Consider the following 17797-nt stretch of genomic DNA (forward strand, 5'->3'; position numbering starts at 1 on the left):
CCCCCCCCCCCCCCCCCCNCCCCCCTCCCCCGTCGTGAATGTCAATCGGCCTGTCGGAGATTTTTTGCAGGAACTGAATGATAAGGGCAACGGTTTTTGAGCGTTTTATCTTTACTTTTTATTTTTTAACGATGTTAAAACGATGTTAAAATAAAGACGACTTTGCGATTAATGACGGACTCTTGGATTAACATGAAATCGATTCTATAAAAAATTAATGATCTTGCAATTATAAACGATTGAAAAAGGACATTTTTTTTTTTTTATTAAGTTTCGCAGTTGTTAAGAAATAAGGAAGGAATTTGCCTTCATGAACTTGATTATCTCGCGGAAATTTATGGGGGATATTTTTCTCAAAATTAATAATTTATACAATAAAATAATAATTTATACAATAGTAATCGCGATTATACAGGGTGTCTGGTAATAGCAGCGGAATGCTCGTGTGCAGATATTAACTAATGACTGAAACTATAGGCAAGTAATAAAGTAAACCGTTGTAGTAACGGATAAGTGAGAAAATAAACCGCAGACAAATATAATGCTGTGTAAATAAACGTAGCGATAAAATCATTTCTTCGCCATCCATATTAGTTCCAAGAAGTCTAAGACGGGCCTAATGACAATTTTTGGTGTCCACTTTTCTGCTCGGAAACGGAGCCAGCAATGATCGCTTCCCAGCAAGGAACACATGTCTCGATACAACTCCAGTTGTATCATCATTTGTCCTTATCACATAACACATGACAAATGCCTTATTTTAACGCAAAATTTAGAGCGGACTTTCGGGGACATAATAATAAAAAACATATTAAAATCAACATTTTATTTCTCACTATGAAACTCGTGTTTGATTTGACTCAAAGGGGAAAATTCCCGCAGTAGATTATATACCGACGTTACCGCGGGACGCGGTTATCGACCAGCAGTAGATTATCGGAAGGAAAAGCCCGCGCGATTGAAGCTTCGGGCATTCTTCGGGATTGGCGTGCGCACAATTAGAAGCAATTACTTGGCAAGGAATATATATATCTCTTTACATATTCTCCCCTGGCTAAGCTCAAGTGTGCTAACGCGCGAATTAGTCACTTCCCTCTACTCATCGTAACAACTGGATCTTCAATTTCACCCGGCGAAGGCCCGCGAGATTACGATCGCGGTAACGGCGAGTTTTTACCTTCGTTAGCGCCAGATTAAAATCGATCGACGGCGCGAAACGCTGTATGATCGAGTTAAGTCGCTGCTTTTTAATTGCTCTCGATGGTCGCATACATTAATTCGTGGCATTTGCTTCGCCGGCACACGCCGGCCCTCGTCGCTTCCGATTTCCTCAATAACTCCGAGCGTGGCGAAAGTGCAGATCTCTCGCCGCTCCGCGGCCTCACGCGGCTATCGGCGCGCATTTTTTCCCGTTTACGATTATTTCTGCATCTCGCAATCGCGGCAACCGCGCGGCCCGCGATAAATACACGCGATTATAAAACTTCACCGTGGCGCATTAAACAGCAAAATGAAATATCCTGTTCCACTTTTATTTGTCGATGCGATTTTCCCGAACGCGTAATCTCGCCCCGCGAAATCACGCGGCAGACACGCCAGCTGGTCGCGCTCGCCGGACGAAAAGTTTTCCCGGCTTTTTCATCTGTCTCTCTTCTCCCCCCCCCCCCNCTCTTTCCCTCTCTCTTTTTTTCTCTTCCCGTTTCACACGAAAACTCCGATCCATCTTGTACGCACAAGTCGCTTTCTATGGCGCGGCCTGAGAAACTTCGCAGAAATAAATCCTACGAAACGAGATTAATCCATGCGTGCTATTTACGGGGCGTGGTGGAAGTGCGTCGGTCGGGAATATCACGGGGATCACCGAGGTCTCCCCCTCGGCCGAGCAGGGGGAGGAGGAAGTGCAACCACGTTCCTACGTTCTCGTGCGTGAAGTAATATCGTTTCCGGCGCGCAGCGCGGCGCAATATCCAGCGTCGCGGATACAAAGTGCAGTCCTCCTCCTGCAGCCGATCGCCCGGGATATAATTGACTTTCTCCGGCCCGTTTCCTCCTGTCAAATCCGTCTTTTTTTTTCCCTCCTGTCGTACCTCCTTTCGAATCTTATCGCGCGGGCTTTCCTCACCTGTGTTCGCGCTCGCTCGCGCGCGCGTGCGAACGACCGACGCTCGCGTTCCACGTGTCGCAACCGTTCGCCGTTCGCAATTTCGAAAATTGCCGTCAATTTGGCCGTCGCGAACGGAAAAAGAAAGGACGAGGCGGCGGCCGTCGTTTTTACGAGATTTTCATAGTTTCATTCGCGGCCTTTTCCTTCTCGCGAGTTCCCCGCCTCGGCCGCCTCGATTAGCGCGGAGCCCCCCTTCTAACAATCCTATGCATGTACTCGCCGATATTCTCTCCGTCCTTCTTTTCTTTCCTTCGCTCACGGTTAATAAGTTACCTAAACGGTTTCGCGGAAGGATCGCCTTTGGCAATCAGATATTCGAGTTCGTTTGCACGAGGGGAAGAATTCTAGATCTTATTCTTGAAGAATTACCGGTGCCTCCGCGTTGAAAGTAAAAAGCACTACGTTCGAATAAATGTCCGCCGAGGAATATTAATTATTTTACTTGGATCACAAGGAAATATCACTCGAATATTGCATTTCTCTTATTCAGTGTGCCGCATCTCAGTAATATTTATTTAAGGGATCGCAGGACTCTGACAGAAGCAAAAATTAGGTAAAATTTCGGGAGTTGTGAAAAGTTGTAAATTAATAAAAGTATGAATTTTTTTGTTACACATGTCTATTTAACACGTTTAACAAAAATGATTAGACTTTATGGCGAATATTAATATCACTGTGTCAATTTTAATTCTGTTTTGCTAAAGAATTATGCATCAATAGTAGTCATTCTGGCTTAAATGCACTTGCTACGTAAACGTAACAAAAAATTCATTCTTCTATTGATTTAACAGTTTTTTACAAAACTCCCCAAATTTGATCTAATTTCAATTTCCGTTAGGATCCCGTTAGTGATTCCGTAAGGAGATTGTAAGACTCAATATCGTATTTTCAGTGGAACAACAGCAGAGTCATTCATAAATTTAATATTTACCAGGCGAAAATTACCTTTCCACTCATTTACTTCACCATCTAAATTATATATATTAATTTGAAACAAAGTTGAATTAAACATATGCATACGTAATTTTTAAAAATACGTAAAATTATTAAAATTTTTAAAAATACATAAAATTATTATTCCAATACTCCTTAGGAAGTGTTCACTTTAATATTTCCCTCTTCAATATATACGACTTTAATCCCGCACCTTGGATATCAACCCGTACATAAAAGCATCACCAGCTGTGGCAAATTGGCCAGTGATAAATAATTGTTTTATTACTCATACGAATAACAAAATTACCGAGCAAACGATAACGTATCATTTGCCAATTTATCACAGCCGGTAATATTTTTCCGTAAGGAAGGGAAGAAGAAAGTCCGATGGAATATAACGATAACAATTTACTTTTAGTTTAGATAATAAAGAATCTTCGCGTGCGTGAAAATAGATGAAAAGTAACGGGATATCCTGTCCGGAGAACGTAAGAGAGTGATTTTAATTGGCTTAACGCGTCAACTCGTTATGTCGGAAGGTAAAGTTCGTTACTCATACGGTTGCGTTGCGTCGTCGTCGTATTAAGAGTTCGCGCGAGCGTCGCGCAATTATCTCGCAGCCGTTCGGGAGAGTTCTTTCTCCCCCCCCCCTTTCCGCGTGGCAGTAAAACCGACGCGGTCCATTATCTCGCGAAATTTATAGATCTGAGCTAAATAAATTTTTTTTCCTCACCGCCGCTCTTCCACCCCTCAATTTCGCCCGGGTTGGCGAACGGTTGCGGCCGGCTAATGACGCAGATCGGTGGTGTTTAGCACGACTGGGATCGTTTGCACGTCGTAAATTTAACCGTATGCAAGAGGCGGACAACGCGGTTGCCGCTTACGACACGCTCCTGCGCCGTCAAGGAATAATCCTTTCGGCCGGTCTCTTTCGACGAGATCGCCTGAGCGGAGGATACTCAGCTCTGAGCTTTCAGCAACATCGGGAACGTTCGTATTTCGCGTTTCAGTTCCGGCTCAGTCGGGTGTCGATCGACTTTCAAACGTGTACATTTCACACCAGAGAGGAATAATCAGATTTAATCAATTATATAATTAGTCAGTAATTTATATAATTTTATATTGGACGAGAAAAGTGAAAGAAATTAATAAGCTGAAGGAACAATATGGAGAGAGAGAGAGAGAAGAACTTAGAAATCGCGTTCACCGCTTTATGTAATGGGATCTCTTGATTAGACCGGTTGTTTTTAACCTTGTTTTGATGATTAATTCTCTCTCATTGTTGCGCAATCGCATCGATCGTCATTTCGCACGATTACACAGAAGGACTGACGAGCGGCTGGCAGTCGTTCGCAGAGCTGTGCGAAACAAGACAGCCTCGTTTCCAACTCCATTTTCACTCTATACAATTCCCATGTAATCCCGTACTTCGTTTTGATCGTAATAAGAATTATCACGGACGTTCGCTGGCGCGCTTTCTTCTCGCCTCCGCCTCGTCGTTACTCCTCATTTGAGACGATTTAACCGCGTACGAACTCTAACGGCCCAACCGTTTAACCGTTCTGAATACTGTTTTAGCTAAAGCGCACCTCGCCGATGTTCCTTGTTGCGTCACCTCGTAGCCTCATTAAAATCACACGGGATCCAACGGATTTCACCACACAGTTCTTGAAACCTAAAAAATCGATTCGGGGAACATGAGAATGCTGAGTCTACGCCGCTTTTGCGCCCAGTCCTAATCTTCTTGATAAAGAAACTTTTTTCCTGTTCAAGGATAATGCACTTCTACTGGTCCGGTTTATAGGATTCGTTCAGTTTTAGGATACATTGGCACTTAAGGAAGCTCCCTTTGAAACTCTTTTAATATTGACAGAAATTCTAGAAATTCGAATTATTTTCGGTTTAAAACGTATCCTTTTCTTAGTTTTGATCCACTAAAATAGCTTTTTCAGTCTGCGAAGAATTATCTAAGAGAGCTTCTCTGAGTTTTCCGTTTCATTTAATCCCCGTGCACATTGCTACAGAGTGCAAGATGCATTTATCAAGATATAACGCGACCAAAAGTACAATAAGTACCCAGGAACGTACGGGAAATGAATAGACGGGAATTCATTAAAATGGAAAACTCAGAGAAGCTCTATTAGGTGATCCTTTACACATTGAAAAAACAATTTTTGATATTTGTAACGCGCTATAATTGCATGAAAAAGAATTATAGTCGAAAGAACCATTTTTCTAGTAAGTATTACTATAAAGTCGACGATAATAATTTTACATGCATACTGCCACTACTATTTTTCGGTTCGAAACCATAAAAAGATACAGATAAGACCGAAAGTGAAATTAGAATTTTCGCGAGAAAATTCCTCTCCGCACTTTAATCGCGATTAAGAAGGTTAAATTCTCACAAGAGGGATGTTCTGAAAATGTCCGAAAGTTCACGGGTAAGTTGCTCCTGCGGGATCCTGCGTCTCTGAAAGCGACTTTATCACAGAGGCGGGAAAAGGGAGAGAAGGAAAAAAACATACTCGTTCTCACAACGTGAAATAATGTGTCGGGGGGAGGATTTTTACCGAGCTCGCTCGTTACCCGAGGCGGAATTACTCTAAAAGTAGGTAGCCACCGGCCGCGTACCCGCGCCGCCAATTACGCCGGGGCGACTACGACTATATAGAAGAGCCACGCCGACTCCGCCGGCTGATTTCTGCGAGTAGACTCGACGCGACCATCCGCGCACATCTCACCGTGCAACAGCCATGAGACTACCAGTGAGTGCTCGGGATATCCCGAACGAATTATCTCGATCAAACCACTCTATTGCGCATTGTATCCGAGCAGTGACAAGAAATATCCTCCTTCGGCGTGTAATATCGAGACGAAATTTCATCTCTTTTGACTTGAATGTGCGATCGTCACCGGTGAATTGTGCTCGTAGTTTGTCCCGAGTTCAAGTATTTCGCCGACGGTCATTTCAACGTACGCGATTGTATATACACGGGAGAAATTAGCCCGTCGAATCAATGATAGATATTTTCATATATGAGCAAGAATATTGTAATCTTGTTGGGAGATTTTTAGTCTTGAATTGATTGAACTTGTATTAAGTGCAAGTATTACTTGCACGCTGAATTCAAAACGAAAAATTTTCTAAGAATATTATAATATTCTCGTTTACATATGAGAATATCTGTCGTTTAAGATCATTTTCTTCTGTGCATATAATTCTGAATAATATATTCTCGCTGAGTTGGTATTACTTGAATTTTATCACTCGTTTAGTCGCGAGTGACTTTTTAACTTCACGCTTTAGCAAAGAATTTTTGAAAAAGATTTCCTCGCGAATCCTTATTTCTTTAATACTTGATATTTTTCAATATTTGATTCTGATTTGAATTTAAGTATTTACACGAATATTACTTAGAATTTAACGTTAATTATGCGCAATACGACATTGTCGGGGAGAGGATAACGTTACTACGGGATGAATTGTGCTCGTAACTTGTTTCAAGTCCAAATATTTCGCTGACGATCATTTCAATGTGATATTATATAATACGCGATTATATAATTCCGAATGATATATTCTTGCTTAGAAAGTGATACGACTTTATCGCACAATTAGTCGCGACTTAACTTCGCGTTCAAGGAATTTTTGAGAAAATTTCTTCGTGAATTTCTATCTCCTTAATATTCGATATCTTTCTAATATTTCATTCAATTCAAATACCTGCACTAGTAATATTTTAATATTTTTAATTTTAAATTAACCATGCGATACCGCATTATCGAGGGGGGGGGGGGAGAAAGAAANGATCAGGATTCGCTTATCGCAGATTCTCCTTGTCGCACTGCTGTCGACCGCGTGGGCGCAGACGAGGAACGCGGAGAGGCCGGCTCGCGCGCCTCAGGGGCAAGTCAAGTACGACGATGCCGACGGTGAGTGTGAAGTATTCCCTGTCCCTCGCGAGAAAGGTGCTTCGGAAACCTTGGCACCGCGATTAACCGGGCGTGTTACGGTCGCTACACACGCGACGGTAACTCCCGGACGTCCCTCTTCGCGGCGAACAATTCCTTTGTAAGATAACGGACGAAGGACGGGGCGTTGCGCAAGCGCCCGTTAATCGCCGGGTGGAGGAGCGTTAATCGGGTCAGTGACGAAGCGGTCTCTCTTTCCCTGGGCAGGCTCGAGGATCAACTGGAAGTACGTGGCGCCTCAGAATCAGTGGCGGTCGCACTTGGCGGGTGGGAACATACAGCGGTCTCAGCGTGGCGAGGATGGTTCGGTCCAACGGGCCCGGCAGGCCCAGCAGCGAGCTCCGCAGCACCCCCAGCAGCACCCCCAGCAGCACCCCCAACAGCAGCAGGACCATACGCACCATCTCCAGGCGATTCCGCAGGCGATCCAGAACCAGCAGTTCTACAAACCGTACTCGGAGGTGCCCGGTCACATCAGGCAGCTGATCGAGAAGACTTATCAGCCGCAGCCGCCCTACGTCGACCCCACGTCCTTCCTCTACAGCTCCAGCTTCGTCGCGCCGCAGCAACACGAGCAGCAACCGACGCACGCCGCCTCCGAGCTACCTCGTGCCGCCTACCTGCAGCCCTCGGCGAGATACCAGTCGATCGACCCGCGGAATCGGCCGCAGGCCTCCCAGCTGGAGTACAGCGACAGGAGGGTGGAGCGTCGGGACGGGGTCGTCTACAGGGACGATTACGAGCAGCAACAGCAGCAGCAGCAGGTAGCTGCGCCGCCGGCGGGAACCTTGCCGGAGCCGCCGTTGCCCACGATATACCTCGACCGGAACATGCCGAGCGAGCTGAAGCAGCTACTGCAATACCAGGCGCAGATACCGTACGACGTTACGGCGAATCGCATCCAGTACACGCCGAAGAGCCTCTTCATCCCGAAGCCGTTGTCCGACGACGCGAAGGGGCAGTATTATTATCGGAGCAAGGTCTACTACACGGACGACGAGAACGCCGATGCGGAATATCCGCAGAACAAGCCGGTCGATGAGGAACAGCGCCATTGATGGATACGACCATGTGTATTACCACGCGGTTTTTAATATAGATTAATAATAATCTTATTTACCGGTAAGCTTTTCCGAGAGAGAAGTAGAGAGAGAGAGAGACGGCTCTGGCTGGTTCACCTTCGGGACTCGCTCGAGCTGAACGCGATTTTCGCGAGAGCGGAAGTGGCCCTCAGCTCCCAAGCGTCATCACAGCGGCGCCGAGGCGAGCGTCTCGCGCGCCTTAAATTATTACAACGCTTGTTGACGTTACTTCAATGACGTTATATGATACTTCGTATTAGCGTGTACTTTTACGATAGGAGCGCGTTACTAGTTAAGGGAGTGCGGTTCGTTCGGAGGACACGGTCTGATCGGGGAAAATTGATCGAATGGAGAACCGATCGGAGATGTCAGGTAGAATTGTTGATGGGAATTGATGGGAGAATTGGAAGAACTGGAGGAATGACAAGAATTGTAATATAGGCGAATTAATAGATATTAATAGAATTTTGATATTGATAAATTTGTGGGGAGGGAGAAAGAAAGGGAGAAAGAGAAGTTGCGAGCCTGAGAGTTCTTTTCTCGATCAATTTTCTACTTCCGCCGAATTGCGTTCGACCAGTTTATCGTCCGGTATTAGATGGAATACCTGCGCGGTAGCGCGAAGGATGTACCTAATATTTTATACACAAAATAAATCGTTTCTGCTTCTCGCATTATGAGAGTCATTCACCTCACCGTCTCGCGCGAACTCTTATTATTTCAGTCCGGTGCTACCGGAACTTCCGACTATAAAAAGTAAGAGTTTAAGGAAACGCGATAAAGTCTACGGGCTAACGTAAGTTTACGCCTTTCAGGAAGTAGCCTTTCACATGACGCGTGATTTGGTTAATTACACGCGAGGATAGTTACCAAGTCTCAGGTTATTAGAGCAGGTGGAAAGTCAGACGGTTTTTCGCTTTCTATTGAATAAAGATATATCTGATGTACGAGACGTTAGAAAGTGATACTTTCAGCCCCGCGCCGGAGAGATCCGTGCGATCCGGAGTCGCGGGAAGAGGCATACCTTTCGCACGCGATACGGGCTGTAAATCGATCTGTATTCTGTGAAAAATTGCTCAGCGGACCGGGGACTGTGTACACTGAGAAAATTTCTACAAAAAACTTTCCCTCGCGTTCCCGCGAGATGAAAGGGGATACACGCTATACACATATATAGTGGTTCGTAACTTCGTAACGTTCATTAACGAACTGCATGCGCTTTCATTAGAAAGGAACTGGCTACTTATCGACCGCAGAGATAATTCAATGTACGACAGACATTAGAAAGCACAATCCGATCAAATAGATTTCATCATCGGCGCGTGACGATACAAGGTGAAGTGTTTATCATCGGACGAGGATCTTTAGCATCGTCGGTAAAACTCGAAGAAGCGTATCGCGTTACCGTGTCTCTCTTTTTTCCTCATAGACGGCAATAACCTCTCTCGAAACGACGAAAGTATTTCTCCGGATGAGGAAGACGGGGACGATCTACTTTCATGGCCTTCACGCTTCGCGTCTATCGATGCACTGTCGCGGCGTTGCAATTGTGCCAGCGTTCATTTCGCTGTCGACGGCACAACTTTCATTTTTACTGCTTACCGGTGCTTGCACAAATAGCTAATTCGCCTGCGGCACGCCTCTCAGGTTCACTGATCTTGCCCGAGGAAATCGTGGAAAATTACAGAGAGTAGCTGAGACTTCACAGGGTGACTCATGACAAACACGCGCAACGTCGAGAAATTAATTAACTTAGTTCCCACGAGGGAAAAAAGTTTGGAGTTTTGCTCGAAGCGTAGGAAAAATGTCGAAGTATAAAGAAGAACATGGAATATAAACGAAACGTTTATATAGAAATCCAAGGTTGAGTAATAATTAGTTATTCAATTAGAAGTTAAGTTAAAGAGTTAATAATTTTTAACTTAATTTAGTTAATTTTAAACGAGTTGACTTTTGATTTAAAATGCATTAACTTTAACTTATTGTATAACTTTTTTTATATAAATTAAAATAATTCATTAGTATTAAAATTATTCTACTTACAATATAAAATATGAAAAATTAAAAATAATATCAACAGAATTTTTGGACATTGGTGTTCTTTTCTTGCATAGAACAAAACCGGGCACAAAACAGTTTGTTATAATAGGCCACCTTTTCTTTATTTAGTATAAATTTAATTTACGATTAAAAAGTTAATTATGCAAAAAAATATATTTGTATAATTAACTTTTAGTAAGTTAGTTTGATAATAACTTTTAATTAAGTTAGTTTTGGTGTAAATAACTTTTTAACTTGACTAAATCAATTTTATGGGAAATTGTAACTTTTACTTTTCAACTTAGTTAAAAATAAAAATTAGCTTACCCAATCCTGCGGAAATCTAAGAACTACGATAAATAGTATCGATTAAATTACTAATCGTTTTTCATTTAAATAAGATATTTATTTAACAGTAATATTGATTTATCTCTGCTTAAAATTAGACGTACATCTTAGCATTCTCTTTCGAAAATGGTCACCTGAAAAGTCAGCTCGCGAAACAACGCGAGTTCTTCGTGAATCACCCTGTACACGTCGTACACATCGTTCGTTTTTATTCATTGGATATTACCGCTTCTTATAGCGAGTTGTATCGTAGGGATTGTTTTCACATGTCGACGTAAGCTTTGGGATAATCTGCAATTTCACAGATCGGTCATCTATCTGCGATATAATGCGACACGGTGTAATTTTCTATGGTAAAATGACGTAATGACATTTCCATTTGTTAGTAATGGACAGTGCAGTTTGCAGTCGAATAATCGAATAAAGCAAAGGTCCATTCCCATGATCCGTACGTATCTAGAAGGGGGGATTTATAAAATCAAGAGCTTGTAAGTTTAATCATCTGGAGCATTAGAGATTCAATACGGGACAGAAATTATAAGCCTGTTGCAAAATTAGAAATTCGTAATTTCTCGTCAAATCGTAATTTCTCGTCAAATCGAGAATGTAGCGTCACACTGAAAAGTATCATTATTCAAGTAATATTTACTTGATCCAAGTAAAATGGTATTATTCCAATACTTTTTGATAAATATTTATTAAAGTAAAAATATAACTAACTATATACAATATGATATTTTCTCCGTACAAGTAAACATTTACTTGAAAGTGTTAAAACAAGTTGCGACAAGGATTAAATTGATAATATTGAGAATATCAGAATTAATTTTTATAAAATATTTATTGGACAGCAAAATTTAAACTTAAAACCATTGCTAGGTTTCTTTAATACAAAAGAAATATTACATAATTCTAATAATTCTAATAAATACTTTCTTAAATTTAGGATTATGGGTTATATTTAGGATTATATTTAAGAAAATTAGGATCATTTTATACATACAATCAATAATCCATTTATAAATTAAGATATTACTTCGTTTAGATGGACATTTACTGCAAGTTATAAAAATATATTTAAATTGAGAAAAATATTAATTGATTTAAGGGGCTGAAAATTAATTATTAATTAAATATATTAATAAATTAAAAGGTAATTACGTTTATTTAATTCTAGAACTTTTTTCTGTATAAATATAATATAGGTATGGAATATTTTTCTTCACGCATTTTTTTTAACGCATTTTTTCATATTTTTTTTATCTCCCCTGGCGGACGATTTCATCATATAGTAATACCTGACCTCCCACTCGGTAAGTGGAGTTTTGGTCCTTTTATCATAGTACTGTTTGTATTTTATTTTTCTTCTTTTAGATTTTCCTTTTGTAAGATGGGTATCTCTGGAGAGGGACAAAAATAACAATAAATAAAACGGTAATCACTTCCTGATCATTTTTTGCGAATTTTTATTATCTTAGAAATACAAATTAACATTATAAAAGAATAATAGTCAAACCACCGGAGAGAGAAAAAAAGATATGTGGGGGGGGNCGGCGCCCGCCGCGGAGCTCGGAGTCTCGACAAGAAGGCTAAAGAAACAAACGGAGAATCGATTAATAAATTGATAATGGGATCGCACCGTCTTGTCTCTCCGGTCATTCGGATACCGAGAGCGCGATAGTATCCGAAACACCCAGGTCAAGCATTTAATCGAAGGAAGAAAGAATTCGTCTTCGCGGTCACCATTCTCCTCGGAGTCTCATCACGATCTGAAGTGGGAAAGAAGCGCACACTCAGACCATGGCGGGCAGTCGGAGATTGCCAAAGGAGGGCGCACGAGGCAATTACTCGACATGTCCCAGCCCAGAATTCACGGCCATGTGGATCTAACATTGAGGGATGCAATTGTCAGGGAAGAAAACGCACGGTGTCTTCTCCAGCTACTGGATAAGGCCGTGAACTAATGAGACTCGCCGGGAAAGTGCACGAGTCCAGCCAGGCACCAAAGAAAACCACTGAGCTCAACCAATGCTAAAGGGATTAACGCACGATGGCACGTGTGGACGAAACTCAAGAGACACCGAGCACTGTTCTTGATCTCACAACACATCGAAAATACAACCAATGCTTGACCCGGTTACGGTGAGATTAAATCAGTGAAAAATGTAATTGGGACTCACCAACCTGCCAGCACGGCCGACGAGGGAATATTGACCTCCATCGCGCCATCGCTCGCCGGGTCGAATCTCCCCCACCACCTTCTCTCTCAAGGCGAGGTACGTGCGCTTACAATATCTTACCGTTCCCGATTATTATTATTATTGTCGATACCAAGATCCCCCACTGGGATCCGCTTACGCGAGTCCCCGACCACGGCACCGATTGTGTGAACAAAAATACCAGGACTTTATCTTACACTTTGCTATTTGATTGGTCGCGCGTATCCGTTCCTTAAGTTCAGAGACATAATCGTCTATTGAGTATGAAGGCTTTGGTAATTGCATTAAAGCTGAGGGCAAGTTTGCTTTACGTCCGTACACGAATTCGAACGGGGTGTATCCCGTGCTCGTGTGCGGTGTTGTGTTATAAGTAAATATTGCGTAGGGTATCCATTCGTTCCAATTGGTTTGTTCTGAGTTAATATAGTGTAGACACTCAGCCAGCGTGCGGTGCGATCTTTCTAGCGCGTCGTTACTTTGAGGGTGATATGCCGTGGTCTGAATTTTGTCGATTCTTAATAATTTGCATATATTTTTAAATATATTATTTAAAAAATTGGTGCCTTGATCCGTTAGTATTTTGGAAAGTATTCCATATTCTAAAATTATTTTAGTGACGAATTCGTGGGCGATAATGATGGCTTCTTGGTTTTCTATAGGTATAGCCTTGCTGAATTTGATTAAATTGTCTTGAAAAGTCAAGAGATATTTGTTGCCGCTCATTGTTAGTGAGCCTGCGATGTCCAAAGCATATTTTTCAAAAGAATAATCGGGAGTACCAGTGAGTATTAGCGGAGCAGTTTGTTTCCCAATTAATTTATTTTTTGGCATTTCTCGCATTGGGAAATATAGTTCCTAATTATAATAAATAATTGAGAAGAAGAAGAAGAAGAAACGCATTTGATGGGTTGAAAGATTACACAATCTTAATTAATTGATGTAGTACTTTCAATAAATGTAATTAAATATGTATTAATAATATGTAGATATTATAATGATTGTTGTAAAAACTAATTGGACAAATTAATTTATTAATCAACTTGTATATGGATACTGTAAATGTAGGAGCAATAGAAGGTTTTCTTGCAATAACTATACCTCAAATAGTTTTTGAAGATTCTTCATCCTCTGATGATGAATACAAGGATTTTGTATCAACATTATTTGTAAATTAACATGAGGAACTTTTAATTTTTTATTCCTATATAGTTAACAATTGCTAAATTTTTATATTTTTTTACATGATATGAAGTCTCTAACAATTGGCCACATTTCATTTATAAAGTCAATTTCAATTAATGACATTTTTTAAATATATTATTGTTTAGTATTATGGTTTCTGCCGACAGGACGCGGCAACGCTTGCCGCGCAGCGGAAGTTTGCGTGGTAGCCAATCAACATCGCGTTTTTCGGTAAGAGCTAGAAGTTTATTGGCTATCGCACCATTTCTTGCCGAGTGGTATGCGTTGCCGTGTCCTGTGGACAAAAGCCATTACTTTTTGTAGAGTTGTAGTACTTAAGCGCATACTTTGGCATAAAGCATTTATGTATGCATTGACATGACGCAAAAGATAACAAACCAATCAAAGTTCTATATTTTTATCCTCACAATGAAAACGAAGGATTCTGATTGGCTTCTTATGCGTCATGCATTATGTGCTATGCTGAAGTGTGTGCTTTCCGCTTTAAACAAATATTTATGATTACCTTACGCTCCTTCAATAATACCGAAGAATTAATACTGGGTCCAATTTCAAACATACAATCCGTTAGCCAATAGAAGAATGTGTTTTCTAAAAACATTATTGTTCCTAGCTAGTAACTTTAAAAAGTGAAATCTTGATGCAACCACGAGATGCATTCAACTGTTGTGAATAAAAGAACACACCTCAAGTGATGAGTAAAAGGATAGGCGCGAAACCTCAAAGTTTCAGCATATCGCATATTTATAGTGAATTACGGAAGTATCTTATAGTTTAAAATAAGTGTAGTGAATGATATCTGCATGAATTCGACGATTACAGTTGAAGATTTCGAGGAAACAGTCGATCTAAGCTCGAGTTTAGATGACAGCGAAATCACTTGCCTCGATGATAGTCCGCTGGTTTATAAATCGGGAAACATCGATAGACGTTTCTCTTCTGATCATATCGATGCTAATAACGAAGTCGTTGACATGACCAAGACAGCTATTGACGCGGAAGATCCTTCGTCATTGCAACCTGATCTCACATCGCAACCTATTTTTAAGGTTATGTTCCGTGATGAGAGTGTCTCACGGTATGATTCCGATACATCACACATTATACATTTTTCAAGTCATGCCGGCTAAAATATTTAATTTAAAAACTTCTGGAAGAAGAGTAATCTGTTAGTTACAGGAATAAGGTTTTTGCAATTTATATTATATATACATATTTTTGTGATATAAGATTTTTGTAATATATATATATATATATAATATGCACCACAAAAACTTTATTCCTGTGACATAATAGATTACTCTTCTTCCAAAAGAATTTTAAAATTAAATATATATATATATATACACACAAATTCACAGGAATAAATTTTCTTAATAAGAATAAAAAGTTGTACTTATAATCTTGTTCTTGCACATCAAAATTTCAAGTTACTAAAAGTAAGGTAATATAATTTATGATTTTACCTTTTATGATATCTAATACAAAATAACAAAATATGATAGTGGTTATTTATTACAAAATAAGTATTAGATAAATTAAGTCATTATAATATGTTATAATTTAGGTTAAATTATATATAAGTTAAAATGGAATGTTAAATTATTAAATTATATACAAATTATCTTTTGTTTTCAGACAATATCGACAAAAAATAAGAAATTTCTTATATACTTTAGTGCAGTCAAAATTTTCCTGCGAGGAAAATGTGGAAACGTCAAATTTGATATTAGAAATTTGGGATAACAAAAATCCTCAAAATAAATTGTCCATTAATACTGAGAACGATATTATGCCATTATGTGTTTCTCCTAATGATCATAATACAAAAAGTAGTGGTGTTACAAGTGATTTATTATTCATAATCGATACTCAACCTAAATCAACAAGTGATTTCGATGTTCCCACATATGGAAAGGTTTGTTGGTTTCTTTTTATTTCGTAGTAATTAATTTTAGTAAGTTATACAAGATGAAGCAATAACTATTACTACCTTAAAACATTTTCAACAAATAAAAATGCTTAAAACTTATTAACGACTAGTCAAAGATGAAAAAAATTTGCATTTACAGAGGATATTTGAAGCGATGATCATGAATATCAATGTAATTTTTATAAGATACATTTTTTCTCCTATTCTCATATTTAAGAAAGATGTACAAAGTGATAATGGTTATTGTCTGATCATACACACACACAAATCTAAATATACAGATATTAGATATGAAAGTTCTAGTCCTCTTTTGCAAGCTAGTCCTCCTTTGCAAGCTAGTCTTCTTTCAGTTGCAAGAAAGTTCGTCTTCTTTCAGCTTTATTTTCATATAGTCTAAAGATTGAAATTTGTGTATACACTTAATGTGTATGCGTCTGTAAGTTAATAATTAATATATCTTACTTTTGAGGGAAATATAAATTTTATTTTTCTTTTATATTTATTATTTTTATAAGCAACATTATATTACTTCAGAAATATGAGAATACATTCGAGGAATCAGATTCTGAGACGTCAAAAGATCAAGCACCAAAAATGAGTTGTTTTAATTGTGAAGGTAATCACAATCTACGAGATTGTCAATTACCTAGAAATCAAGCAAACATTAATAAAAATCGCAAAGATTTTAATGTCAGATATACGAAGTCAGGAGTCCGTTATCATTTAAATGAGGAGCAAAAATTTAGTCATATGATTCCTGGTCAGTTGAGTCAAAAGCTACGTGCAGCATTAGGACTAAAAGACAACGAACTACCTAAGCATATTTACAGGTATATCAATTGTATAATCCATTAGATTTTGCAAAGTTATTCCAATAAATATTTACTTTTAGAAGAATATCTCAGAATGACTTTGATTCTGAAATTTATTATCAAAATCATGCTCTTAAACAACCTCCATTATAAGGAAGCCAGCGACAATTGTTTTAACAAAAGTTTTAAACAAAGTAATGATACACTCAAATATATGAAGAAATCAAAATTTATTATTCATTTACTTATTATTCAATCATTTATTTATTAGTTATAAACAAACTTAACAAATCAACGTTATAAACAAAATAATAATATGCACAGAAATATAGAAAATCAGCGTTTATTATTTGTTTTCAACAATTTCTTATATAGGATATAATTGAGCCATTATATTAAAAAAAATTGTTCATCCGAACAATGTAATCTTTAAAAAGAAATTCAGCAATATAATGATTATAATGTTCAATTTATGTTCGTTTGTGTTAGGATTATCTGTAATATAGGATCAACAAAATTTTTATTATAGTTAACTTTTTGATGGCAATAATTTTCATATTAAGCGCTATAAGCCATCAAATCCATGCTATGTATAATTCCGGCAATATATGCTTTTTTATTATAGGCAAAAGTGTCCTTATTGTTCTGTCAAGTACCGGATATGTAAATATACGTTTAAAATGTTTTTCCGCAGCTCCAAATATCCCTTGCACTATTCTTATGTGATTATATTTCCTTTTCCCTATTTTTGCCTCGTCAATTTCGACAATTATTTCAGACCACTAATTTGCATATTATTCTGGTGCCATTATAAATATAATAACTAAAAAACAATAATATATAATTTTGTTATAATTAATGATTATATATTAATTTTATATTTGTACAATGTGCCTCATAACAAAAGTTAGTCTAATCGACTGACTTGCTGCTCATTTGTAACTGATATTGAATAAATTGTTTGTAACCGATATTGAATAAATATTTTCTTGCTGGACGCATCATAAGTAAATAAGAAATAAAACGAACAATTTTTACAAGTCCTGCAGTAGCTTGAGAAAACCATGTACCAGATAATACAACGA

General features: G+C 39.0%; 2 protein-coding genes across 3 annotated transcripts in view; both read left to right on the plus strand.

The window, feature by feature from the left end:
* Positions 1 to 5324: 5324 nt before the first annotated feature.
* On the plus strand, positions 5325 to 8831 carry LOC106746487 (putative mediator of RNA polymerase II transcription subunit 26). Its single transcript, XM_014623125.1, has 3 exons — positions 5325 to 5868; positions 6934 to 7036; positions 7283 to 8831. The coding sequence occupies exons 1-3, from the start codon at positions 5857 to 5859 to the stop codon at positions 8131 to 8133; spliced, it is 966 nt and encodes a 321-aa protein (XP_014478611.1). The 5' UTR covers positions 5325 to 5856; the 3' UTR covers positions 8134 to 8831.
* Positions 8832 to 14581: 5750 nt separating this feature from the next.
* Positions 14582 to 17797, plus strand: part of LOC106746517 (zinc finger CCHC domain-containing protein 8 homolog) — a 6599-nt gene continuing 3383 nt past the window's right edge. The window contains exons 1-3 of one of the 2 annotated variants that reach the window (XM_014623181.1): positions 14582 to 15045; positions 15606 to 15885; positions 16435 to 16730. In XM_014623181.1, coding sequence (XP_014478667.1) covers positions 14771 to 15045; positions 15606 to 15885; positions 16435 to 16730 — 851 coding nt within the window. In that variant the 5' untranslated portion in view covers positions 14582 to 14770. The remainder of the gene's footprint in view (positions 15046 to 15605; positions 15886 to 16434; positions 16731 to 17797) is intronic. The other variant, XM_014623180.1, reaches the window with a different exon arrangement.

Source organism: Dinoponera quadriceps, unplaced genomic scaffold, assembly GCF_001313825.1.
Source record: "Dinoponera quadriceps isolate SergipeBrazil2010 unplaced genomic scaffold, ASM131382v1 scaffold1850, whole genome shotgun sequence".
Lineage (NCBI taxonomy): Eukaryota > Metazoa > Arthropoda > Insecta > Hymenoptera > Formicidae > Dinoponera > Dinoponera quadriceps.

Coding starts and splice junctions, on each gene's coding strand:
- LOC106746487 (XM_014623125.1), top strand. Junction 7,037..7,282: donor CAAGTACGACGATGCCGACG/GTGAGTGTGAAG, acceptor TTCCCTGGGCAG/GCTCGAGGATCAACTGGAAG.